At 40.5% G+C, this 27,193-nt stretch overlaps 1 protein-coding gene across 5 annotated transcripts in view; it reads left to right on the forward strand.

Annotated features, from left to right (window-relative positions):
• The window catches only part of LOC120522957 (uncharacterized protein DDB_G0287625-like), a 148,024-nt gene that overhangs the window by 62,510 nt on the left and 58,321 nt on the right, over nt 1-27,193 (forward strand). For 4 of the 5 annotated variants that reach the window (XM_039743813.1, XM_039743812.1, XM_039743809.1 and 1 more), the window contains 3 exons: nt 7,328-7,360; nt 14,061-14,123; nt 23,676-23,723. In XM_039743813.1, the coding sequence (XP_039599747.1) occupies nt 7,328-7,360; nt 14,061-14,123; nt 23,676-23,723 (144 nt within the window). The remainder of the gene's footprint in view (nt 1-7,327; nt 7,361-14,060; nt 14,124-23,675; nt 23,724-27,193) is intronic. The other variant, XM_039743811.1, reaches the window with a different exon arrangement.

The raw sequence follows: 27,193 nt of genomic DNA on the forward strand, positions 1-27,193 counted from the left end.
AGAGCAGGTTCAGCTATTTTTTTTTTTATAAATTACAGCTTTTTCCAGTCCTAACCTTAGCAAAAGCACAGATGAATAATATAAAGTACAGTTTATATTATGTTAATTTTTAATAAGTTAATTATTTTTAAATTATACACTCAGAGAAATACCATCTGTAGTGCAATCCATTCAATAATAAAACACAAATGAAATGTGTTAATAATCAAAATATACAGTCACTGTGACTGATCATTCCATTGAAAGTAACATTTGAAAAAGATTAAACAATGTGTCAACACAATGAATGCAACAGTCATGATTGGGACACAGTGGCCCCTATACCAAATAGTTTATTGGTAAATTGTTTGTAGGAATATGTATGTATCAGACGCTTCATATTTTTTGCTGCCTTTTCAATTGTAATAAACAGCTCGTCTTCTTCTTTATCTGAGACCCGGTTTTTGTTTTACACTGTCTTCCTTTAGCGGGACATTGACTTTTTCCACCGTGTGCTTTGTTTCCGCAGTAGCTGGATTTATGAATATGCAGGAACTCCTCCTTGAACCGTCACCTTATCGTGGTGGAGGGGTTTGCGTGTCCCAATGATCCTAGGAGCTATGTTGTCCGGGGCTTTATGCCCCTGGTAGGGCCACCCAAGGCAAACTGGTCCTAGGTGAGGGATGAGACAAAGAGCGGTTCAACAAACCTCCGATGAAGAGCAAAAACTTTGGACGACGTTTTCCCTTGCCCGGACGCGGGTCACCGGGGCCCCCCTCTGGAGGTGGGGCTCGATGGCGAGCGCCTGGTGGCCGGGCCTGCACCCATGGGGCTCGGCCGGGCACAGCCCGAAGAGGTAGCGTGGGTCCTCCTCCCCATGGGCTCACCACCTATGGGAGGGGCCAAGGAGGTTGGGTGCAGTGTGAGTTGGGTGGTGGCCGAAGGCGGGGACCTTGGCGGTCTGATCCTCGGCTACAGAAACTGGCTCTTGGGACGTGGAATGTCACCTCTCTGAAGGGGAAGGAGCCTGAGCTAGTGCAGCGAGGTCGAGAGGTTCGGCTAGATATAGTCGGACTCACCTCGACGCACAGCTTGGACTCTGGAACCAATCTCCTTGAGAGGGCTGGACTCTCTACCACTCTGGAGTTGCCCCGTGTGAGGCGCCGAGCAGGTGTGGGCATACTTATTGCCCCCCAACTTGGAGCCTGTGCATTGGGGTTTACCCGGTGGGCGAGAGGGTGGCCTCCCTCGCCTTCGGGTGGGGAAGGGTCCTGACTGTTGTTTGTGCATATCGCCCGAACAGCAGTTTGGAGTATCCACCCTTTTGGAGTCTCTGGAGGGTTGCTAGAGGGCATACCTTCTGGGGATTCCCTCGTTTTGCTGGGAGACTTCAATGCTCACGTGGGCAATGACAGTGAGACCTGGAAGGGCGTGATTGGGAGGAATGGCCCCGATCTGAACCCGGCGGTGTTTTGTTATTGGACTTCTGTGCTCGTCATGGATTGTCCATAAGAACACCATGTTCAAGCATAAGGGTGTTCATATGTGCACTTGGCACCAGGACACCCTAGGCCTCAGGTGATGATCGACTTTGTGGTCGTGTCGCCGGACTTGCGGCCATATGTCTTGGACACTTTCGGGTGAAGAGAGGGCGGAGCTGTCAACTGATCACCACCTGGTGGTGAGTTGGCTTCGATGGTGGGGAAGATGCGGTCAGACCTGGTAGGCCCAAACGTGTTGTGAGGGTCTGCTGGGAACGGCTGGCAGAGTCCCCTGTCAGAAGTAGCTTCAACTCCCACCTCCGGCAGAACTTCAACCACGACCCGAGGGAGGTGGGGGACATTGAGTACGAATGGGCCATGTTCCGTGCCTCTATTGTTGAGGCGGCTGACCGGAGCTGTGGCCGCAAGGTGGTCGGTGCCTGTCGTGGCGGCAATCCCGAACCCGTTGGTGGACACGGCGGTGAGGATGCCGTCAAGCTGAAGAAGGAGTCCTATAGGACTTTTTGTCCTGTGGGTCTCTGGAGGCAGCTGATAGGTACCGGCAGGCCAAGCGAACGCGGCGGTTGTTGCTGAGGCAAAACTTCGGGCATGGGAGGAGTTTGAGAGGCCATGGAGAACGACTTTGGACGGCCGAGGAGATTCTGGTCCACCGTCCGGCGTCTCAGGAGGGGAAGCAGTGCAGTGTCAACACCGTATATGGTGGGGATGGTGCGCTGCTGACCTCGACTTCGGACGTTGTGGGTGTGGGAGGAGTACTTCAAGACCTCCTCAATCCCACTAACATGCCTTCCAATGAGGAAGCAGAGCCTGGGGACTCTGAGGTGGGCTCTCCCATCTCTGGGACTGAAGTCACCGAGGTGGTCAAAAAACTCCTTGGTGGCAGGGGCCCGGGGTGGATGAGATCGCCGGAGTTCCTTAAGGCTCTGGATGTTGTAGGACTGTCTTGGTTGACACGTCTCTGCAACATCGCATGGACATCGGAGACAGTGCCTCTGGATTGGCAGACCGTGGGTGGTGGTCCCCCTCTTTAAAAGGGGACGGAGGGTGTGTTCCAACTATAGAGGGATCACACTCCTCAGCCTCCCTGGAAAAGTCTATTCGGGGTTCTGGAGAGGAGGGTCCGTCGGATAGTGAACCTCGGATTCAGGAGGAACAGTGTGGTTTCCGTCCTGGTCGCGAACAGTGGACCAGCTCTTCACCCTTAGCAGAGTCCTGGAGGGTGCATGGGAGTTTGCCCGACCGGTCTACATGTGTTTTGTGGACTTGGAAAAGGCATTCGACCGTGTCCCTCGGGAATCCTGTGGGGGTGCTCGGGAGTATGGGGTACGGACCCCTGATAAGAGCTGTTGGTCTCTGTACAACCGGTGTCAGAGCTTGGTCCGCATTGCCGGCAGTAAGTCGAGCCCGCTTCCAGTGAGAGATGGACTCCGCCAGGGCTGCCCTTTGTCACCGATTCTGTTCATAACTTTTATGGACAGAATTTCTAAGCGCAGCCAGGGTGTTGAAGGGGTCGGTTTGGTGGACTCAGGATTGGGTCACTGCTTTTGCAGATGATGTTGTCCTGTTTGCTTCATCAGGCCGTGATCTTCAGCTCTCTCTGGATCGGTTCGCAGCTGAGTGTGAAGCGGCTGGGATGAGAATCAGCACCTCCAAATCCGAGAGCATGGTCCTCAGCCGGAAAAGGGTGGAGTGCCCTCTCAGGGTTGGGGGAGAGATCCTGCCCCAAGTGGAGGAGTTCAAGTATCTCGGGTCTTGTTCACGAGTGAGGGAAGAATGGAGCGTGAGATCGACAGGCGGATCGGTGCGGCATCCGCAGTGATGCGGGCTCTGCATCGGTCTGTCGTGGTGAAAAAGGAGCTGAGCCGTAAGGCAAAGCTCTCAATTTACCAGTCGATCTATGCTCCTACCCTCACCTATGGTCATGAGCTATGGGTAGTGACCGAAAGAACGAGATTGCGAATACAAGCGGCTGAAATGAGTTTCCTCCGCAGGGTGTCTGGGCTTTCCCTTAAAGATAGGGTGCGAAGCTCAGTCATCCGGGAGGGGCTCAGAGTAGAGCCGCTGCTCCTCCGCATCGAGGTGGCTCGAGCATCTGATCAGGATGTCTCCTGGACGCCTCCCTGGTGAGGTGTTCCGGGCACGTCCAACCGGGAGGAGGCCCGGGAAGACCCAGGACACGCTGGAGGGACTATGTCTCCCGGCTGGCCTGGGAAGCTTTGGGATTCTCCGGAAGAGCTGGAAGAAGTGGCCGGGGAGAGGGAAGTCTGGGCCTCTCTGCTTAAGCTGCTGCCCCCGCGATCCGACCTCGGATAAGCGGAAGAGGATGGATGGATGGATGTTTGTAGGAAAGGTAACATCGAAAGTGAGTAGCAACTTTGAGCATAACCTGGTTAAAACAGATTGGTTTACTCACAAATTTATCAACTGGAATATTTGTAAATACAAAATTCCATTACAACAAACTCCCAGGGACCTAAAAAATATTTCGTTATAACGAAATTTTGTTGTAATGAGATTCTGTATTTGTTACTGTAGTGCTTTCTTTAACTTACGCTGAGGCGTTTGCAATCATTTCAATAGCTTCTTTTGTGTTAATTTTAATCTCCTCCTGCCTACAAGTTATGCTGACGAGAATTTTTCTCAGCATTGCCTTGCGATAACACACTTTCCCGAGGCATGATTGCCTCATGTGTGGAAGATTTTTTGTCTGTTGTCATGGCAGGGTAAAAACAGGCTCATAGACCTGCAGTGAAGTGACACAGAAGCAAATCATAAAATATCGGGGTTGCGCTGTAAGTCCCTGTCTTGCACCCCAAAACACGAGGCTGAGTCTCAGTACTTCAGGAAAACCAACTTTATTCAGCGTGAAACAGGAATGGCACTCTTATTTAGCGTGATCTGCCACTCGGCTATACACAGACAAAGCAGTCAGGCTGCATCACCCATCGATATCTTTTCTGTTTGCTTTGGCGGAGAGATGCAGAATATCTTTGAGCCAGCTGTTGCCCCGGCAACAGATAAACAGTCTTCCATAGACACGGAAATCGGACTTTGCGACGCTCTTCGGCGTGTTGTCTGGTTGGGGGAGGTCCCAAGAGATTTTACAAACTTCACATTTTCTTGAATGAGTGCCGCATTAATAGGAATGTTTCTTGAACGAACATCTCTGAACCACATAAAAACTGCTTTTTCGACGTCTTCAAATGCAGAAGTTCATATACGTTTGCAAACCGAGATTTTTTTTCTTTTTTTGATCGGTCTTTCAAGAAAGTTGACAGCGTCGATGGCGAAATTCCGAATTCACTGGCGTCTTTTTTTTGCTGCAATCGAGAGCTGCAAAAATGTAAAGTTTTTTTTCTAATATGAACTGATATTTTTTCGTGTCTGCCGTGTCTATAGGAGTTTGACAGTGAGTTAAATTCCAATGGATGTTTTTTAAATGGTACTGAGCAATAAGCAAAAGGTATCACTGAAAACTGCAGGAAACAAAAAGGGAAAAAAAAAATAGTACGAGGAAAGTTCGAAGATAGAAAAAAAAATTACAATGTTTCTGTTTGGGGATCATTGCACACAACTGAGCTGCAGCCACAGAACTAGCTGCTCTGCGGATGATTCATTCACACATTTCAAGGTCTTTTGGGCACTTCGTTATAATGAAAGTATCTGCTGAATGTACTTCATAGTAATGAGATTTCTATAGACTCGCGTCATATGGGGAGACAGTTGGGACCATAAAAATACTTTGTTGTGATGACAATTTCATTGTAAAGATATTCGTTATAACGGAATTTTACCTGTATAAGGTTAATTACAACTCTGTCAATTTGTTGGCTTATATATTAGTTTAATTAGCCATATACTATATTTTCTGGCACTAAAATTTACATTTATTAAAAACTGTGCAGTAAAACTATTTTAAGATGGACATTTTGTAATACATGCAGTATTAATTTCATAATTGTGCTGAATTTATTGAACTCATAGCGCTGTGGTAAAATAAGAAAATTTCTAAACCAAACAACATTTACAGTATATAAGTAAACCACATATTAAGCACACAGTAAAAAAGAAACATATCTAAATGATTAGCTTAAAAACACAATTTAAAGTCTGTTAACATAATTGTGATATAGGTGGTTGACAACTGAAGATGAAAAGTAGCACAAAACACCAGTTAATAACTTTGCTGGAGAAAATAAATGGACAAAGTCATAATATTAATGAAGTATACTACCCTTCTTCTCCTGGGTATTCTGAAATATCAGTAGTAATTACTGAAATCTACAATAGTGACAATAAAGTACTGTATAATGAGAACTGATTCAAGGCTTATGAGGACAAACAAGACCAAGAAGAAAAAAGAGGTTTTAAAAGACTAGGCAGTCTCAGAAATTTGGAAAAGAGGAGGAAAAGGGGACAGGAACCATAAACCTAATGAACTTGGTGAACAAATGTTTTAGAGACAAGAGAGAGAATAAAAGTCAAAGGAATTAAGTAGAATTCCTGAGACCAAATTAATCAATATGAAGTCATACAATGAAGTTTGTTTTTTCAAAGAGTCTTAAAACTAGGATAGAAAGCATAGCTCATGGTATAAATAAAGCTGCCGCTATACAGACACAAAATAAAACGGCAATGATAAAAGAAAACAAGACTCTCAAAATGGTGGTGGACAGGCGTGATAGACCATGGACTAGGGATTCTTCCATTAGAAGATGTTTGGATGTCATTGAGAGTATGAGTTAATGCTGCATATCTACTGTGACTGGTTAGAAAGCCAGAGTAAAACTTCTCAAGTACGCTATAAATGAGACTGAAGCTATGAGGTACTTTTTCACAGTACTTTTTCAAGTACTGTGCTTTAGCAAAAATGACAATTTTAAAATAGAGCTATACTTTTTGAGGTTATTTAATACTTATCATTTTTTTCCAAGGTATTTATAGATAATCTGTTTGATTAGAGTACTTTTGAAGTGTGTGCTTTTAATGGCTTTTAAAATTACTGACTAGGCTAGAAAAAGGTGATGAGGAGAACATTGCTGAAATAATAAATGTGTGAGAAATCATAGATTTATTGTTAAAAACAGTTTCCCTTAGAGTGAACATAAATATTGTCATGTGTGTCATAAGTGCATCATAAGTGTTATCTAGTCGATTAGCATGTATAGACTAAAATTGCAGACTTCTGCAGGAGAAACTGGACTTGCAGCAACCATGTTAGACTTCAGCAGTTTACACTGCAGATTATAAAATAGTCAAATCACAGTCTTCCTGGAGATGCAGTGTAAAGATGTGCCTTGGATGTGCATGGTGCAAACATCTCAAATAAGGTGTTATTTATTATCCCATTATTGTTCAAATATTCAGTTTTCCATGCTTCATAAATATGACTTCTAATTTATCTTTTATCAAATATTGTGATTAATTCTCTTCTTTCCAGGGCATATATAGTACCGACTGCTTTAGAAAGACAAACAACAGAATGAAACTGACCTCACTTATTCTGCATAGTCATTTTTCTCCCACCACCAGATCTAGGGAGGTTTTTCATCCACAATTTGTAAGGCTACTGAAGAAGCACTCATACAGGCCACTTCAAAGATGTTTATTGTGTACTGTATACTGTCTGATGTTGCACTGTATTTATTGTATGGTGTTGTATTCATTCAAATAAGAAGTTTAACACCATATGTACACTTGACAAATTTGACATTGAACTTAAAATATACAATCATTTTAATGTTCTCAAAGGAAATCCAATGTGAATCATCACTAAACTGAATATATGTAAACTATTTTTTGTTTATATTAGATTTAACTAAATGTTCTTTTCTTCATTTTCACAGAAAATATGAGGCTAATGTCAACACATGAAATGGGTACAGTATTAGCAATTTTTCATGTACTTGCAATGAAATAAAGCAATATAAACAATTCAAAATAATAAGCTCTGGGAGCAAATCTCAAGGTTGTGACAAGTTCAGACTAAAAAAGACTTCATTGATATCAGGTAACCTGCTAACATTCAAAACAATAAGGTAACTGGAGAAACACCTTAAGGGAATTTATAGTTAGAACATTAGAACACTCTAGACGAGAACAGGCCATTCAGCCCAGCAAAGCTCGCCAGTCCTATCCACTTAAAAAAACATCAAGTCGAGTTTTGAAAGTCCCTAACGTCTTACTGTCTACCACACTACTTGGTAACTTATTCCAAGTGTCTATCGTTCTTTGTGTAAAGAAGAACATCCTAATGTTTGTGCGAAATTTAACCTTAACAAGTTTCCAACTGTGTCCCGTGTTCTTGATGAGCTCATTTTAAAATAACAAGTCTCGATCCACTGTACTAATTCCCTTCATAATTTTAAACACTTCAATCATGTCACCTCTTAATCTTCTTTTGCTTAAACTGTAAAGGCTCAGCTCTTTTAATCTTTCCTCATAATTCAACCCCTGTAGACCTGGAATCAGCCTAGTCGCTCTTCTCTGGACCTTTTCTAGTGCTGCTATGTCCTTTTTGTAGCCTGGAGACCAAAACTGCACACAGTACTCAAGATGAGGCCTCACCAGTGCATTATAAAGGTTGAGCATAACCTCCTTGGACTTGTACTCCACAGATCGTGCTATATAACCTAACATTCTGTTAGCCTTCTTAATGGCTTCTGAACACTGTTTGGAAGTTGATAGCTTGGAGTCCACTATGACTCCTAAATCCTTCTCATAAGGTGTACTCTCGATTTTCCGACCACCCATTGTGTATTCAAACCTAACATTTTTACTTCCTATGTGTAATACTTTACATTTACTGACATTAAATTTCATCTGCCACAAATCTGCCCAAGCCTGTATGCTATCCAAGTCCTTCTGTAATGATATAACGGATTCCAAATTATCTGCTAATCCACCTATCTTGGTATCATCTGCAAACTTAACCAGCTTGTTACTTATATTCCTATCTAAATCATTTATATATATTAAAAATAGCAGCGGCCCTAGCACTGACCCCTGTGGAACACCACTCTTAACATCGCCAGTTCTGATGAGGTTCCTCGCACCATCACCCTCTGCTTCCTGTGTCTGAACCAATTCTGCACCCATCTAAAAACATCACCCTGAATTCCCACTTCTTTTAACTTGATGCCCAACCTCTCATGTGGCACCTTATCAAATGCTTTCTGAAAGTCCAGATAAATAATATCATAAGCTCCACTTTGATCGTATCCTTTTGTTGCCTCCTCATAGAATTCCAACATGTTAGTAAAACACGACCTCCCTCTTCTGAACCCATGCTGACTGTTCAGAATAACTCCTGTCCTTGTCATGTGTTGCTCAATCTTATCCTTAATAATTCCTTCCATTAATTTTCCTGTGATGCTTGTTAAGCTTACTGGCCTATAGTTGCTTGGATCTGCCCTGTCACCCTTTTTATATAATGGGATGATATTTGCCATTTTCCAGTCCTTTGGAATCTCTCCAGTGCACAGTGACTTCCTAAAAATATGTGTCAAGGGTTTATATATGTACTCACTAGCCTCCTTAAGAACACGAGGATAAATATTATCTGGGCCTGGTGATTTGTTTGATTTCATCTTATTTAATCTGAGCAGCACTTCTCCCTCTACAATTTCCAAATCCCTCAGTACCTCCTTAGTAGTTGTGTTTACCTCTGGCAGGTTATCCACTTGCTCACTTGTAAACACCTCAGAAAAATGTAAGTTTAGGGCATCTGCTATTTCATTGTCTGTATCTTTTAATTCCCTTTACTATTCCTGATGAACTTGACCTCCTCCTTAACTGTTCTTTTACTACTAAAATACTGAAAGAATCTCTTGGGTCTTCTTTCGCCTTATCTGCTATATTCCTCTCCAACTGTCTTTTAGCCTCTCTGATATCCTTCTTAATGGTTGCCCTCATTTCTCATACGCTGGTTCTCTTTGCAGTCATTAGTCTTATATGCCTTATACAGCAGTTTTTCCTTTGCAACTTCTTTTTAAATCTTTATTAATCCATCGTGGAGTTTTTTAGTTTCCTATTACTTCCAAATTTAGGTATGTATCTGTCCTGCATTACATGTAAAACATTTTTAAACCTGTTCCACTGCTCCTCGACTGTCTCCACATTTAAAAGCTTATCCCAGTCTATCCTACTTAGACTTTGTGCATCTGCTCAAAATTAGCCCTACTAAAGTTCAACTTAACAATTTTAGTCTTTGCATCTGTACTCTTACAAAATACTGAGAATTGTATTACATTATGGTCACTTGACCCTAGTGGTTCAATCACCTCTACACCCTCAATTCTATCCTGATTATTACAGAATACTAAATCCAGACAGGCTTCACCCCTTGTTGGTGCTTTAACATGCTGTGTTAAAAACAGTGCTGATTACTTCTAAAACTCCTGCTCTTGTGCTCCTCCATCTGTAAGGTTATCCCAGTTAATATTTGGATAATTAAAGTCCCCATGACTATAATATCCTCCAGTAAACTTGCCTTTTTGAAATTACTAAAAAGATGTGTGTTGAAATTACTGTCTGAATTGGGTGGTCTATAACACACTCCTAAAATGAGACCTTTTCCCTAATATTTTCCAGGCGAAGCCACATGTCCTCACTAAGATGGGGCTCATCATCCAACTGAAGATGACTTACATTTAATTCCTGTTTGGCATAAACAGCAACCCCACCTCCTTTTCTGTTCTGTCTATCCTTCCTAAAAATGTGTATCCCTCTATGTTACACTCATCCCCATCTTTGTTATTTAGCCAGGTTTCCGTTATTGCTATAATATCATAATTATGCTCTGCTACATACAACTCCAACTCACTTACCTTATTTTTGATACTTCTAGCATTAAGGCAAGCTATTTTTAATGTGTTAATCCTTCTATCTTTATGTGTTTGCTTAAAATTTACATTACTATGCATTTTTATTTCTACACCATTGTTTGTTCTTCCATGTATAGATCTAAATCTGGCCTGTCCTAAACTCCCTGAACCCCCCCATTCCCTAGTTTAAACAATCCTCGACTAGCCTACACATACACCTCCCTAATACATTGGTGCCCCTCCAGTTCAGATGTAACCCGTTACGGCGGAACAGGTTCCATCTGTTCCAAAAGGTGTCCCAATGCCCCATAAACCTACACCCTTCTACCCTGCACCAAAATTTGAGCCACGCGTTAAGCCTTCTAATCTCCTCAATCTTACCTGGACTGGGCGTGGCACAGGCAGAACTCGGAGAAGACTACCTTGTCAGTTCTGCTCCTGAGCTTGGCACCTAACTCTTTGAATTTGGATCGCAGAACTGACAGACTACCCTTATGTATGTCATTTGTTCCAACGTGGACAATGACAACTGGATCCACCCCGCTCTGGCCAAGAGCCTATCCACCCTTCAGGAGGTCTCCCACCTGTGCTCCCGGAAGGCAACACACCGTGCAGAGACTCTCTCTCTGGAGCACACCTGCGCTTCAATCCCCTAATGACTGAGTCCCCACCTATCAGTACCTCTCTTTTTGGGAATTGGTTTTGAGGTGGCCCACTGGGGCTCCTCATCCCTGCCTACCACCTCAGGATTATCAGAGACACCGTCAAGCTCCCCAAGGACATGATAACGTTTTGACTCTTCAAATTCTGGGGTTGATGCCCCAGGACAGTGTGAACCCTTTACCTTACGCCTTGCGACTATGACCCACCTATTTCTACCTGTCTGGTTTGGAATCTCCTCCTGCGCTACCTTGGGGGTGCACACTATCTCTCTAAAGCAGCGTTTCTCCACCTTTAAGTATTTGCAATCTGAGTTTTCATAACAGTTTTAATCGGGCCCCCATAACGTTTTTTTGAAAGGAGCCCACTAATAACAATTTGTTCTTTTTAAATTAATGATATATCATAGATGCATATTTTATTATACCTACTTAATTTCTATCGACATTTATCTAACTCTAGATTTATTTTTCTAGTATCAGAATGTAGTTTAAGGTAATTTGTTTTGGTTTCAATAGATGTATTTTTTCATATTTTTGATTCTTGTTTTCTTTTTTCACATCTTTGCTCCCCACTTTTTTTACTTCGTGCCCCCCTTAGGGGGGCCCACCCCACAGTTTGAGAACCACTGCTCTAAAGAACACTTGGGCAAAGTCCGCCAATTCTCTATTACAACGCAGGTCAGCCAACTCCTCCTCCAGTTGAACAACCCTGAGCTTGAGGTGTTTGATCAGCTGGCATCTCCTGCAGATGTAGCCCTCATAGACAACTGGCTCTTCCAAACCATCATCTAAAAAGTCCAACATCCAACAGGACTTGCATTGCACCGACCTTATTATTAAAATTTGATTTGGGATTAGTAAAACTGCCTTAACTTTTTTTTTCTTTTCTTAAAATTAAATGATTTAACTTAAATGATAACACTAAGATCTGCTACAGATATTTTACACATTTTCCCCTTAAGCTCTTGTACTGTTCTCCCACTCAGCTGCCTGCTATTTGTTTTTCTATGAGGTTAACTTTACTTTTCTTTCTCTCTTGTCCTAACTTTGTGCTCCTCTTACTTATAAGCTCTTCACTCGCACTGTTTGTATTCCCCCGTATTAATAAACCCTTAAACTGTCGCCCACTTAACTGTTCTACCTCTGGACCACCAAGGACTGTTCAATCTAAAACAAATACATAAAACTTTACTACCTAATCTGCTCGTACAGCCACTTGTGCCTGATCAGCGTCTTAACGCTGGCCGCTTACCTGCTCACCGCTGAGCCTTCTCCTTTGCTGCTTTGAAGTTAGCCGTGGCTTCTTTTTTTTCTTTTCCTTTAAACTAAGGAATCGCTGTTATGAGGACGCGGTTATTTGCTTACAAAAGCCGATATCAGTTAATGCTGCTTTCTACCTTGCCTCCTCAATGCTAGTTCAAATACAGATAACAAGGACAATGACACGTACAAGTACAAGTAACTTTTCCAAGCACACCTCCAAACACCCAGCTACTTTTGCTATTGTGCTGGCGAAAAAAAGCAAAAAAAAACCCTTCTAATGGGAAAAAAGCTTGAAAAATTCCCACATGGTTCCTTTTCGGCAACTAAAACCCAAGTTTTTAAGAGCAAAATGTATTTTTTTTATTTAAATCTCACACCACAGAACACGCCAAAAACTCTCAACAGCCTCTAATGATTGCAAAGCACACATCAGCCACAGTTTGAGAAGTAAATATTTTTATTTGTTTATTTATTTTATTTTATAAAATTTTTTTTTTTTGCTGAACAGTATAAAACGTCCACTCCAAGGTATATGTCATAGTGGTGCAATGATTAGTGTTGGAGAATTACAGCTTCCCAGCCCTAGTCATGTTCCGCATTGCTATACTTAACACTAGAATTACTAGAGCCTATGAAAAAACTTGTAGATCTGTCCCATCTTAAATCGCTTCGCACCTCTCCATCAGCGTCTTTTGTCCTGTAAATGTGTTGATAAGCAGCAAGCAGCCTGCTATCACATCCCCCCACTGCCACACAGTTTTCTCAGCTCAAGTCTGTTTACCTGCGTGTCAGTTGCTTAGAGTTGTATAGAGTGAAAAGTCAAGCAAAATAACACCTTTTATAAATACTATATAATTATTTGGAACACATGCATTTCATGTGTGTTCCGTGTCTACAACATTCTATGTAAACACATCGTTAAAACAGAAACGTTTTTCATATTTTAGAAATAATTGACAAAATGTAGACATGAAGTGTATAATGTGTGAAACCTGAAGTCCGAATATCAAATAAACACTTTCACAAAAGGTACAAATATAACAGAACAAATGTGCTTATATTCAAGAATATAACTGCAGAAAAAGAACCCACGTTAGGGTGCGACATTGACACGCATCTGCTACAACCACTTTGGTGATGCAAAGGTATCAACTGTTGACTGAAAACCAAAACTTCACGGGTTCGAGACCAGACGGGTCTGTTTTGTGAAGTGAGCTGCTCTTATTCTTACTATCTTAGAATAAAAAAATACATTTGATTTCAGTCTGTAAAAGCCGCTGTAAATTTATGATACTTGTAAAGGTTAGCTTTGTTTTTTTTTTATTCAGTTTTATTCTCTCAGTCGCCTTCACAATCCCCCCCCTCCCCCCCATCTGACACTGCTGTTTTCACATTAAGATGCGCTATAACAGAGGTGAACTCAGATCATGACGATGGTTCTACATCGGAGAAAGCTTGCTGCTTATCGACACATTTACAGGACAAAAGACGCTGATGGAGACGTGCAAAGCGATTTAAGTTTTTTCGTAGGCTCTGGTAATTCTAGTGTTAACTGGGTCTTCAGGTTTGCACACATCAATGCAGAACAATGTTTTTAAGTCAAAAATCTGAAAAAGCTATTTCTAGGAGCTTGTAGAGGTGACATTTTCAATATGCGTTTCTTAAGTGTGAAAAATATTTGGTGTTATTGTTTGTATAAGTAATTTCTCAAGTCTTTGTTATTTATTTTGAGTCTTGATAGTAGCCATTTGTCTTCGATATTAGGACATAATTACTTTCATAGTCTACAATAAAAATAAAATAAAAAATAACTATTTTTCTCTTTCTAGAAACAAAAGACAAGGAAACAGACAAATTTAATCCGAATCAATGTAAGGGTTTCGTAGGGGAAGGTAAGCTGTTTTTTAATAGAACGTTAATTGATTTAATACAATCATAAATCTGTTTTTTGTCAAGTGGCCTATAGTTAATCTTTTTAATTCAAGCACGTGTAGATTTTTTCCAATGTAAATTTAAAGAAAATCAATTCAGTGCAATCTTAAGAAGGGAATTTTATACTATTGAATTTGATTTAGCACAAAGCATTAACAATGAAAACTGAGTAGAAAGATCAGCTTCAACATGATTGAACTCTCAAAGTTGTGAGTAAACAATTTTCATAAACATTTCCTTAAGTGTTAATACGAACATGACTGTGTCATATGTTCTCATCCCATGTCAGTTATTAGCTTTGCATGTGATAGCTGCTACATTATAATTGAAGTAAGTTAAGTAGGCCTCCTGGCATGAGTTTTCCAGGTTTTAACCCTACAAACTAGTAGAATGTGACAAAATTTTTTTTTTCTGAATTCTTTCTTTAGAATAATTAACAGTTTGATTGTCTAATTATGTGTACAATTGAATCACTGGTATCAGCCCACTGTTACATGGTGAATCAAGTGGATGACATTAATCTGACAATCATCATGGTTTGCAATTCTGTGAATTACATATGAGACACAGTACCAATTATTGAGATTTGTTGAGGAATTTAGCCACTGTCCTTACAGTCACTTCTTTTTAACATTTAGTTCTCAGACTGCTGTATGGTGACCTGCTTTTTTACTCTTCTTGCTTGCATAAAACTTAGACTGTTTGTGGAATTCCAATTTTGGATTGTGACGATGTGGGTTCTATCCCATGCATCCCATCTTCCTTCTGGGAGCCCTTGTACCCGACACCGTCGGTAATGTCACCAATGAGCTGGACAGTAAGGCACAACAAAGCAAGGGGATGGTGCAAAAAGTGCTTTTATTAAAAAACTGCAACAAAATCAAAACAGTGTTAAATAAATAGTAGCACTTTAAATAAATCTTGGAGGTTAAAAACACAATAGAAAAAAATCCTTTAAAAACCAGAGATTAAAACAATGGCTGGAAGCCATCCTTTTAAAAACAAAGCCCCGTGCCTTCTTTCCACCGGTGACTCCCCTGCTTCTCCAGTCCAGGCTATGCACCAGAGGAGTCACCCTACCTACAGCTGACCTTCTCTCTGCTGCCTTCTTCTGGTCTGTTCACCTCACCGATCCCTGGCTCTGGTGAGCTTCACCAGACCGTGTCATGGGCTCCCCAGCAACCAGGGCGCTCACACTGGAGGGTTAATTTCCCAAGTCCCGACTCCCGCTGCCTTCTCGGCCTTATGAGGTGAGCCAGCCTCCTTCCCGTCACTCCCACTCCTCACTAATGCTCAGCAGGAGCGACCACTACCCACTGCTCCTAGGGTGCCGGCCAAACACCCAGGCTCACTGCTCAGCTGCATTTGTTCTCTACAATGAGCACCTTCGCTCCTTCATGCACAGGCTTTCTCCTCCCTGCTTCCTGCCTTCTCTCCTTCTTAACCTCCGTCCATATTTTCTTTCTCTCCCCTAGCTGCCTCGCAATTCTATTATTTATCATGGGGACGTAGATCAGGTGTGGCAATTAGCAGCTCCTGGTATCAACTACGGATGCAAAAGACTCCTCACCTGTACACTTAAGCAAGGACCGCTCACATCACAAATTCACCCGGGAACCCGCTCCAGCCACACTACCACACCCCCTCTCTAAGCTGCGAGTGCGGCGAGTATTTATTTAAAAAGTGGCCTTTTTGACTTGAGCTGTGGGCCCACTACACCACATGGATGCAACACCATTTGGAGAGATAACACTTAAATGTTGCTGCCCTTTTTTAACTGGGTCTGTTTAGCAGACAAGTGTGATTCTGCAACTGGGAATACAGTATGAACAAGAAAAGGTGCATACATCTGCTAGTGAACATAGAGAGATGTTACTTACACTTACACTGCACAAATGCAGGCGAGCTTCAGTAAGCTAAAAGATAATTTCTGAAAAGGCAGTGAGCAGACTGTCCTCTCTGTATGTTTGATGAGTGAAATGGTAAGTTTAAAGGGGATTGTATTTATTATCACTCAATCAAGAATCATGGTCAAGATGAGGAGGGTAGCCTAAATATATGCAAATACAAGTAAAAGCCAACCAAAAACACTACAAAGAAGGTTAAATAAGAAAAGCTTACAGCACTGGATCAAACACTTAAATATACACTATGAAGATTAAAGCTTTTTGTAGAAGATAGAAGGCACAATGCTGAAATGACCTCCAAAGAGATATGCTGCATTTTTTAATCTTAACCTCTCCATCATTTAAGTGATCTGTAGAAGTGCATAAAAAGATGATAGAATTAGCAGAATAAAGGCAGGACATAAATGGTCCAACATGTTATTTTTTGAAGATGAGCCCATACTGTAACTGAGATAGCAGGTTTACAGTAGAATTTGCACTTTTTAACATAGTTACAATATAAATGGCCAACTAACACGGTTACAAAATAAATGCATATCTTCATTGTGGAAGTCCAATGTAGTTACACCTTAAATTTTGCAATAAAAAAGTAAAATTCTTTCCACAAACCAATTTTTAATATATAATTAATAGTTCCAAGTTCCAAGTTGCAGACATGATACTAAAATGACTTTATCGAGGTAATAGAATCATTTTATATTTGCTATCTTTTTCCCTATGTGCCTTTCCTCTGTATTCACTTGTATGTGAACGTTTTCCTTGTCTTCTTAGAGAGTCAAGGCTGGGGGGCTGTCAAGAAGCAAGTCCTGTTACAGCCCAATGCGGCACTTCTTGTGTGATTTTGGACTATACAAAAATAAACTGTATTGTATTGTTTGTTAACCGGTGTGCCCTCTCTCAAGCGCGTTCCTGTAAAGACTGCCTCTCAGAGTTTGACATTATTTTTGTGGTGGCTTTCTCGCATCCTGTCCGCTTTTATACTAGTTGTTTTTAAAAGTGACTCTCTGAGCGCCTCCAATACTGTCTCACACTTGCACTTCCTCTTTTGTCACGTCAACAAAGCCAAGCTGACCAATCACATCAAAGCCAAACTGAACTATCATATTGCTGTGAGGAATGGGACACAAACGCTTTGGTGTTTTATTATATAGTTGATAGATAGAAGGTAGATATCCTAAATACAATTACACTGTATAGAAATTTTCAATAAAATAAATTATTTAAATTTTCTTTTTCTTTCTTTACATGGGCAGATCTTTCTTATATAATACGCTTCCGTGGCTGTCCATTTGTCTGTCCAGGATTTTAAATCACCTGTAGCTCGTAAACCTTTTGACCTATTGACCTGATATTTGGTACACATATATTACGTGACCTCTACTGTCTGCTTTCATGGTGATGATTTTTATTACTCTTTTTATTTTTATTTTATTTTATTGCAGAAGCAACTCTTGGTAACGGGCAGCAGGGCAGCCATGTGGCGCATGTGTACGGATCCTGTTCTCATCCCTACCACCTTTGCCGTCACTTCCCCTACCTCTTAAATCATTCTTGAGGCAGATTGAACACTTAAGTGCCAGCTTAAGTGAAAAATTAAGAAAACCGTACTAAGTAATTGAAACACAAAAACTGACTTAATCAGTTTTAACGCGAAAAGATGCCATCAGAAGAAGAGAAGAAGCGGGCCACTAGAATGGAGGCTGCTCAAGAGCTGCTCAAGAAGCAGCAAGCGCATCAGCCTCTGAGCAAAGAAATGCTAAACGTACAGAGAAAGAGTATGAAAACTATAAGTCAAGTGTATTCACTGCACATTATCGTGCAGTCCGCCGTTGCTGGTATCAATTTAATGCATAACAGGGATATGTATATTATGATGTAAAATATTAAAAATGCATATGTCCCACCGCAGGACACACACTAGGGACAATTTAGAATCTCCAATCCACCTAACCTGCATGTCTTTGGACTGTGAGAGGAGACCAGAGCACCCGGAGGAAACCCACGCAAACACGGGGAGAACATGCAAACTCCACGCAGGTAGGTCCCGGGAAGCGAATCCGGGTCTCCTAACTGTGAGGCAGCAGCGCTACCACTGTGCCACTGTGCCGCCCGGGCTCTAAACAGTCAATGTAATTTGGTCCTATTATACTGTACACATTGGCTGCATATTGGCACTGTGGACTACAGGGGAACTTCCACATCTCAAACTCACTAGCTGCGGTCCAAAAAACTCCTTTATTCAGCACCATATCTTCTCCATTAATCGCTCAGTGCCAGACATGATACTCTAGATGAGAATGCACCTCTGGAGACAACTCTCTAAAGTTTTGGTAGTGAAGAGCAGCTAAATCTGCCACTGAAAAGGCTATATGCCTACAGATTTTTTTTCAAAACATGTACCACTTGAGTATGCTCCAATTTATACAACTTAAACATTCAGATTGCCAGTGTCCATTTTTTCCTCATGTATTAAACAAATATGTATAACAACCATTATGCGCAAATATGGAAAAACAGGAACAGAGAAAAAGAAACTTAAAAAAGAATTGACAACAAAAGAAAATAAAAGCTACAATTACTGTTGTCAAAAAAAAGAACTCAGTAACACAAAGTACTGATTAATTGCTATATCTTGCTGTCATTTTGGCTATTGCCTCACTACCTGTCATAACAACAGAAGCAGTTTTTAGAGAAGAACTGTGGTCTATATATATATGTATTAAAACCAAAGATGGGAAGAAGTCATTGTTTTGCAAGTAAAAATTAAGTCTCAAGTTACAGCTAAGTCTAATTCAAGTCCCAAGTCAAGATAACTAATCTTAAATCGTGACAGGCACAAGTCACAAGTCAAGTCTCAAATCATAAAGTTCAAGTCTCAGGCAAGTCATAATATATTTTCTCCTGAATTTAATGCTATTTCTTAAATCATGGATAGTTTTTAAATGTGTACTGAATTTATTAATTCAGTTTCCAAACTATCAATTCTGTGTTAATACATGATGTGGCAGATGGCCGGGACCCATGCCTGGTCAGGACGTCCCTTTGACGCTGCATCTGGGGGAGCAGTCATGGGATGCACACTACGTCCCCCGGAACACTTGTTGGCAGCCCTCCTGGGTTGCATCAGGGCCAATAGTTTGGAACACCAAAGCTCATTCCTGTTGGGCTCCGTGGCCACCGCCATGGGGAACTGCATGGCCTAACGAGCCCATCTGGGTGGGCGCTCAGCCACACCCAGAGGTGCAGCCGGAAGTAGGTCAACGAGCACCTGCAGCACTTTTGGGTGGGCTATAAAAGAGGCCGACAGTCACCACTCTGGGGCCAGAGTTGGGAGGACGACAACGACGACGACGACGATGATGATGACGATGACGATGATGATGATGATGATGATGACGACGACGACAACGACAACAACAACAAAAAGCTTCTGGAGGAGAAGGAGTAGTAGTAGTAGTAATAGTAGTAGTAGTAGTGGTGGTGGAGGAAGAGAGAGAGGAATGTTTTGGTTTTTCATTTGAGTTTTGGGACTTTGTTGTGACTGGGGGGATTATGGGGAAGACATGCCCTCCTGCTGAAGAAAATAAATAGTTTATTTAATTTTACACATGCCTCCCATGTCCAGTCTGTGTCAAGTCGGGCACTATATAGCGTCTTCTTACAATGGATAAACAAAAGAAAAAACATTATGCAAATACAGATATAAAGTAAAACAATTTTCAAAGTGGCACCAAACTTAACAATATTGTGCAAACCAAATGGTATGAAATATTACACTATCTCACATGCCTATGATGCGTTGCAAACTGGCCAGTATTAATTTGGGAAGTCTGGAAGAACAATGCAGAGTAGTTAGAGAAGCACAGAATACATATTTTAACTGAGAATATCATGAACCTCAATAGTAAATATTACTTACTTGCTATGTTACTTATTAAAGCTAGTAATGGTCTTAGAGATGGATTTTATGGGTTTTTTTTATACATTGGGTAAAATGATGAAAATGAGGACTGTTCAGCTAGCTTTTAATGTAACTCAGCTGTCCTCCTTGCTTTCTGGCACAAGAAGAACCATCCACATAGACAGGGAGAGACACCGACTGGGATAACTATTTATTTGTTCCCCTTTTCATCTAATTGCATTTTTATTTTTTTGGACTTAATCTATTTAATGAGTTGCCACAGTGTCATGCTATTGAAATTAGACATATCATTCACATCTATCATTTTTGATAAAGTCGACCTTCTCGATTTAAATGGAGTTGACATGCTGTCTCTGCGCATTACAAATCCTGAACAGCCACACAGTCTTATGCACACAATAGATGCAAAGTAAAACATGACAAAATCAACAAATACGTTTAAATAGTGGGAACTGATAAAGTTAAAATGACTGCCTTTTCACAATTACTGATAGTTTAGCTGTGACCTACTCTTAGTTCACTAATGCTATTACTACATAAACAATGTTTATTTTTCTTCGTGTAGCCTCAAAAGTTGAGCGAAGTTTGAGGTTGTTGTTTATCCAAAATTTAATCCTACATGTTTTGCATGTTGCAATTGTTTTCCTTTAACTAATTTAGAATTTTTTAGTTAAATCATATAATCTGTGAGAGCATGTTTCCAGCACTTCCTTTCTGCCATACCTTAAATACTGGTGCACAAAGGAGTTTTGGCTGGATCGTGAGTCTTCATGAGTCATAAGGCAGCTGTTGAAGTTGAAGTGGAAGGTATTGCTGTTCAAGTCTAAGTAAAGTTGAAAGTCTTTTTTGATGTGGTTGATTCAAGTCTGAAGTCATCAAATATGTGACTCGAGGCAGACTCCAGTCTAAGTCATGTGACTTAATTCTGTCTCAGGTTGAAGCACTGCAACTGTATTCTGATATGGGATGTTTGCCCATGTTAATTTAGGCCTTCATGACATATTTGTTTACATATGCACGGAAAAGTTGGATGCTGTGCAGCCTTTTCCATGACTCTGCTGGAATCAATGCTGTTAGGTACATTTACTGTTTTAGGAATATTAAGTACATAAATCTGCATCTTCTGTGGCTATACATTAATAACAGTAAAAAGACCCAGTCCAATGGGAGATCTTTTTACCTCCTCTTTATTGAGTGTTAATGTTTATAGTTTAGTTTGAATGTACTTGCTAGAGTTAATCTTTTCATGAACATAGCTGCCTATTGTTTAAGCATCACATTTTAGTTGACTTTATCATTTTACCTCTCAACAACAGTGACCGCACAAAGCCAGTGTAAAAGCTTTGTTTACTTTTACCACTAGACTCGGTTATGTCTATTATGATTTTGTAGCATTTTCATTTTTTACTGGGCATAATTATTTTTTTCCAAATTAACCAATTTCTTTAGGCAGGGGTTATGTTTTAAATATCAGGGATTCCAGGGATAGTGTTATTTCCTTTGTTTTAATCAGTGTTCTGGCACTGCACAGTTGGTACTGTCTTGTTTTTTTTTTTTTTTACCCCAGAACCCTTTTGGCTTTGTGGAAACCACCATTTTGAGGTCCCATTGCTAGGTTCCTCTAAAATCTTGTCAGAATTTATCATTTATCAGGGAGTTTTTAAGATGACACAATGGGCATCTCATTCTCCAATTGTCTGTGTCATTATTAACTCATTTTCTGGAAAAATAACCTAACAGTCTATTTGTTAGATTTTGAATTCTTTATCTCCCTATTTGGCTTAATGAAAGATTGGCTTTTCTCCTGAGTTTGATCCTTGTTTTTAGCCTCTTGCTCTTATTTCCCAGTCCCACTTAAATTAATTCTGCTCATGCAGTTTGGTTGTTCAGAACAATGTACTGTATAAGAACACCAAAGTATAATCTGGTCTGAAAGATTGTTTTTCCCTGTAACAGGTTACGTTTATTCTTAACTCATGTAATGTGTTTACTGGATACACAGAGTAAAGGTATTTGTTTAACAGGGTTTTTTTTTCTGGGAGACTCTTCAGCCATAAACTTAACCATAAACTTGCCATTGGTTGGAATGACATTGAGAAAAGCATTATTGTTCTTTTCTGTTTAAATCACCACTTCTACTTTAAGCACTACTTTTATTAGGCATTGGATTGCTTTAGAAATTTCGCACTCAGTGAACTGTCTAATTGTTTCAATCCACCCTTGAGCCAAGTTCAATCAAGTCAACTTTAACCCTAACCCTAAATTGTTATATATGTCCTGTAATGAAATTCGTACTTGCATGGCTCCTCAGAAAAGCAAATACAACAACAACCAAGTACAATACAAAAAAAAGTAATAAACAGAATGTATACAGCGTGCAACAGATAAATAAAATATATACAATTCACACTTGTCTACGGACATATACAACTGGTCAAAAGGTTTTTCCTCCAAATTTAGTTAGTTAAAATGCAATGAATGACCTACAATAGTGAAAGGGTAAGTAGTAAACTGCCAAAGGATTAAATTTAAAGTTTAGGTTAGCAAAACTGGAAAAAGGAAATTTCAGAATATTGCAAATGGGCCTTCTTCAGGGATCAGCTAATAGGTTACAACCTACAGATGTTCTGCAGTAATTAAAGTAAAATTAGGGCTTGCAAGTTGAAGCAAACAATTAGCTCAGGTGTCCCATCTTCTGTCAATTTCTTAAAACCCCTCTCTCTGTCTTAATGCAAGAGTTGGAACAGACTGTGTTACTACACCCTCTGAAGTAGTTCATGGACAATTTTCCAGTGATAATGGCAAGAAAATGGCAATTAACTTATGAAATGAGAGAGAGGAGTAAAATGGTGTCCTACATAATCCAAAGACAATTGGAAACTGGAAGAAACTCTGATAGGAAGAGATCTGGCAGACCCAAAGTTACAACCCAATCAGAAGACAAATTTCAGAGGGTCACCAGCTTGAGTAATAGACACCTCACAACACAACAACTTCAAGAACAGCTTCGAGCACAGCTTAACAAAAATGCAAGTCTCAATGTCTACTTTGAAGAGGAGACTTTGTCCAGTCTGCAGTAGTCCACAGCCAGTATTTCAAGGCCCTATTTTTTCCTTAAAGGAATGGCTTTCTTACTGCCACCCGCCCTGTCAAACCTGCTGCACAAGTTTATTGGTAACATAATGCCAGTTTTTGGTAACTTTAAATGATCAGATACCACAGGATTTTTTTTTTTTAAATAGTTTTTGGTAAATACCTTGCCCCATTCCATATCTAAATTTATCTCAAGGAAAGGCACAATTTAAAGCAAACAAAGTGAAACAACATAACTATAAAGTCACCCTGAATCCTTCCTCACACATAAAACAAATACCATCAACTGCACTCCCATCACAATGAAGTGTGAATACTTCTGCTGCTGTACCACATGTATTCACATCACTTCCTATCTAAAACATTCAGCGCTATTCTTTTACACCTTATATACAGCAAAATTCATTGTTAATTTCATTGTGTATAGCTATACTAATTTGGCATTCTTACATTTTCAATCTATGTACTTTCAACCACTTGCTTTGTCTGAAAGGGTGACCTACAAAGTCAAACTTACTTAATGAATAAATTCTCAAGCTATACAGTATTGGCTTTAAGACATTAAATTGCTTCTTTTATTTATTTTTAAGATGCAAGGATTGAAGTTGTGAATATCCACAACCAAAACACTGATCCAGGTGTGTTGTGAATCTATCTAACAAGAGTGTATCGTAACATTCTCAAATCTCACTAAATCCAATTCAGAACCATGGTGACTTGGAGTCTATTCCCATTTAGAAGGAGGACGAACTCACAAACCCACCTACACTTGTACTCTGAGAGGACCAGTTTATGACAAAAGTCACATTGTGCACAGCAGTAGTGGCTGTGCAATTCAATTCATTTTCCAAGGAAAATCTGCTAAAGAAAAGCAAAATTGTAATTAAAATAGACTAGAGTTGCTAATAAACCTCTGAAATGGATGAATCAGGCTTGAGAATGTTATATACATAACCAATTTGATTTGTTGTCATATATGTTATCTTTTTGTATTTATTGTATTCAATATGGTGGTGCAGTGGGTAGCGCTGCTGCCTCGCAGTTAGGAGACCCAGGTTCGCTTCCAAGGTCCTCCCGCGTGGAGTTTGCATGTTCTTCCAGTGTCTGTGTAGGTTTCCTCTGGGTGTTCCAGTTTCCTCCCACAGTCCAAAGACATGCAGGTTAGGTGCATTGGCGATTCTAAATTGTCCCTAGTGTGTGTGTGTGCCTTGTGCCCTGTGTTGGCTGGGATTAGCTCCAGCAGACCCCCGTGACCCTGTAGTTAGGATATAGCGGGTTGGATAATGGAGTCCCAAACTGCAGTCTCAAAATATACAACATCAATAAATTAATGTTGAGACAAAAAAACAGAGGTATAAAAATCCCATAGTGTTCTAAAGGCATAAATAACTAAACATTTTTAAAATCCAATGAGAAGTATATCCGCCAGTCCAAATTTTGCTTCAGATTCTGTTCAGTGCAGCACTCTGTATCCCCAGTTTGCCACCTCTACAGGTCACTGCAGGCTCGATCTGCACCAGTCATGGATGCCACAGACCCAGCCATGCAATTTGCATATTTTGCTTGTAATCCTACTTTTGTTTCTGCAATATTGTTTCTTCAGCAGTCATGTTCTGCCATGGCTTATAATATTAGACAGATAAAATATTTTCACCCATTACCTTCTTTGTTGTATTATTTTACGTAACCTACAGAGCAAGATTCATGGTGGATTTAGAAAGTATGCAGACTTCTTCACTTTCTGCATACTTTATTGTATTGCAGATTTAATATTAAATGGATAAAATTGTCATTTTTGCATATCTGTTGTGACAGATAGGGGTCGCTGTTGCCCCTTGAACCCTCAGACAACACGTTCAGACACCAGGTAAAAGTCCCAATACTGAGTTTATTATTATAATAATGTATACAAAGCACCTCCACTATTCTTAATAAACAATCAATTATACAATAACAATAAATCAACACACAATCCTCCAACTCCCAGCAGCTCCTTCACACTCCAACCCAACTCCGGCTCAGTCTGCTGGGGTTTCCCACAGTCCTTTTATATTCCTTGACCCGGAAGTGCTTCTGACCTTCAGTCCATGTGATTTCCTAGCACTTCCAGGTCAGATGGGAACTCTCCTTTTTCTTCAACCCAGAAGTGCTTCACTTCTTCCACCCCCGTGACTAGGGAGTACTTCCAGGCTATATGGAAAATACACATATCTGTGCCTCCCTGCAGCGTCCCCAGGCGGCCCCCATGGTATCCAGCAGGGCTGTGAAGTAAAACTCCAATGTCCATGATGCCCTGCTGGAATTCGGGACACCTCCATGTTGCAGGGAAAACTCCATCTAGCAGCATGGGGGTATTGGCCAGCAGTTTATGTCACACTGTCTACACTCAATAACCCATAATGATAAAATGAAAAAAATGTTTTCAGAAAGGTTTGCAGATTAAAATAAAAATCAACAATACTGTGGCATTCCAAACGGTGGTCATGTGCTTCCTGTCTGCTTTAATTCTCCTTAAGATTTGTCTAGAATCTGATTGGAGTCCACCTGTGCCAAACTCAATCGACTGGGCATGGTTTAGAAAGTCTCTGGCCTGTGTGTACGAGGTCCCACAATTCACACAACAGGACAAAACCCAAGTAACTTTCTTCAGTTCTTCACAATAAAATTGTGGTGAGACATAGATCAGGGCAAAGGTATAAAACCATTTCTAAAGCTTTGAGTGTTCCCAGGAGCACAGTAGTCATTGTAAAATGGAAGAAGTGCAGCAGCACTGCATCAATCAGGCATATACCGTATGTTACAGTAGCTAGAAAAAGACAATCTTGAGTCAAAGGTATATGACAGTCCACTTGGAGTTTTTCAAACATCATTTAAGATTCTCTGGTCTGGTAAGAAAAAAAATAAAATCTTTGTGCAGAACCCTGAGCACTATGTGTGGCGAAGACCAGGTAATGCTTATCACCTGTCCTATACTATCTCTATGGTGAAGCATGGTGATAGTAGCAAAATCATGCTAAGAGAGTGATCCACAGCAGCAGGAACAGGTAAATTGGTCAGAGTTGAGGGAAGGATGAAAGCAGCCAAATACAGACACGAACATTGGAAAAACATCTGCTCCAGGGTGCATGCAACCTCAGACTGGTGTGGCAGCATGACAATGACCAAAAGCACACACCCAAGACAAAACTGGAGTGGCTTCAGGACAAGTCTTTGGTTATCTTTGAGTGGCCTAGCCAAAGGGCAGACTTAAACACTACAGAACATGTGTTGAATGATCTGAATATCATAGTTTACAATCACTTCTTATCTAATCTAATGGATGTTTAGAGGATTTCAAGAAGGAAGGAAGAGAAAAGAAAGGAATAAACTGTCCAAATCAAGGTGTGCAAAGCTTACCCAATAACACTCAAAGTTGTAGTTGCTGCCAAAAGGAGTTTTTTGATTTTTAATAAATTTCCAAACCTTTCTGAAAACATGTTTTCTGTTGTCATTGTTAGTTATTGAGTGTAGACTGAAGGAGAAAATTAGATTTTTTTTTCATGTAAAATTACATGTACAACAAAGTAATATTCAGAAAGTGAAGTGGCCTGAATACTTTCTCAATCCAGGGTAAATATGGACTATGCATTATCATCTTAAAATCATACCTTAGCCAAAACAGTAGGATATTGTGTTCTATAAATTTCGCAGAAAAAACATGCTGATTGTATTATTCTTTTTTGGCATCATTTGCCAGATTTTTTATTTTTTAACTTGGAGGTTCATATGATTTCCAAAGTGGAATAGTACCCTTTCCAGAATTTGCTCATGCCAGAAATGGCTCACAGGGAAATGTGCCCATCCCTACAGGATGAGAAGCAAAGCAGAACCAGTTCAGGATGGTTTCAGGATGGATATCAGTGTACTGCATGACACATTTAACTATAGTGTTCATGCTGCAGGGCCAATTTGAAGATGCCAGCTAACCTAACATACTTTTGGGATGTTAAAGAAAAACTGTAGGGCCTAGAGAAAAGCTCTTGTGGAAATGGAGAGCAGAGAGTGTCAGTCAGTCATTTTCCAACCCGCTATATCCTAACTACAGGGTCACAGGGTCTGCTGGAGCCAA

Source organism: Polypterus senegalus, chromosome 2 (assembly GCF_016835505.1).
Source record: "Polypterus senegalus isolate Bchr_013 chromosome 2, ASM1683550v1, whole genome shotgun sequence".
NCBI classification, from domain to species: domain Eukaryota; kingdom Metazoa; phylum Chordata; class Cladistia; order Polypteriformes; family Polypteridae; genus Polypterus; species Polypterus senegalus.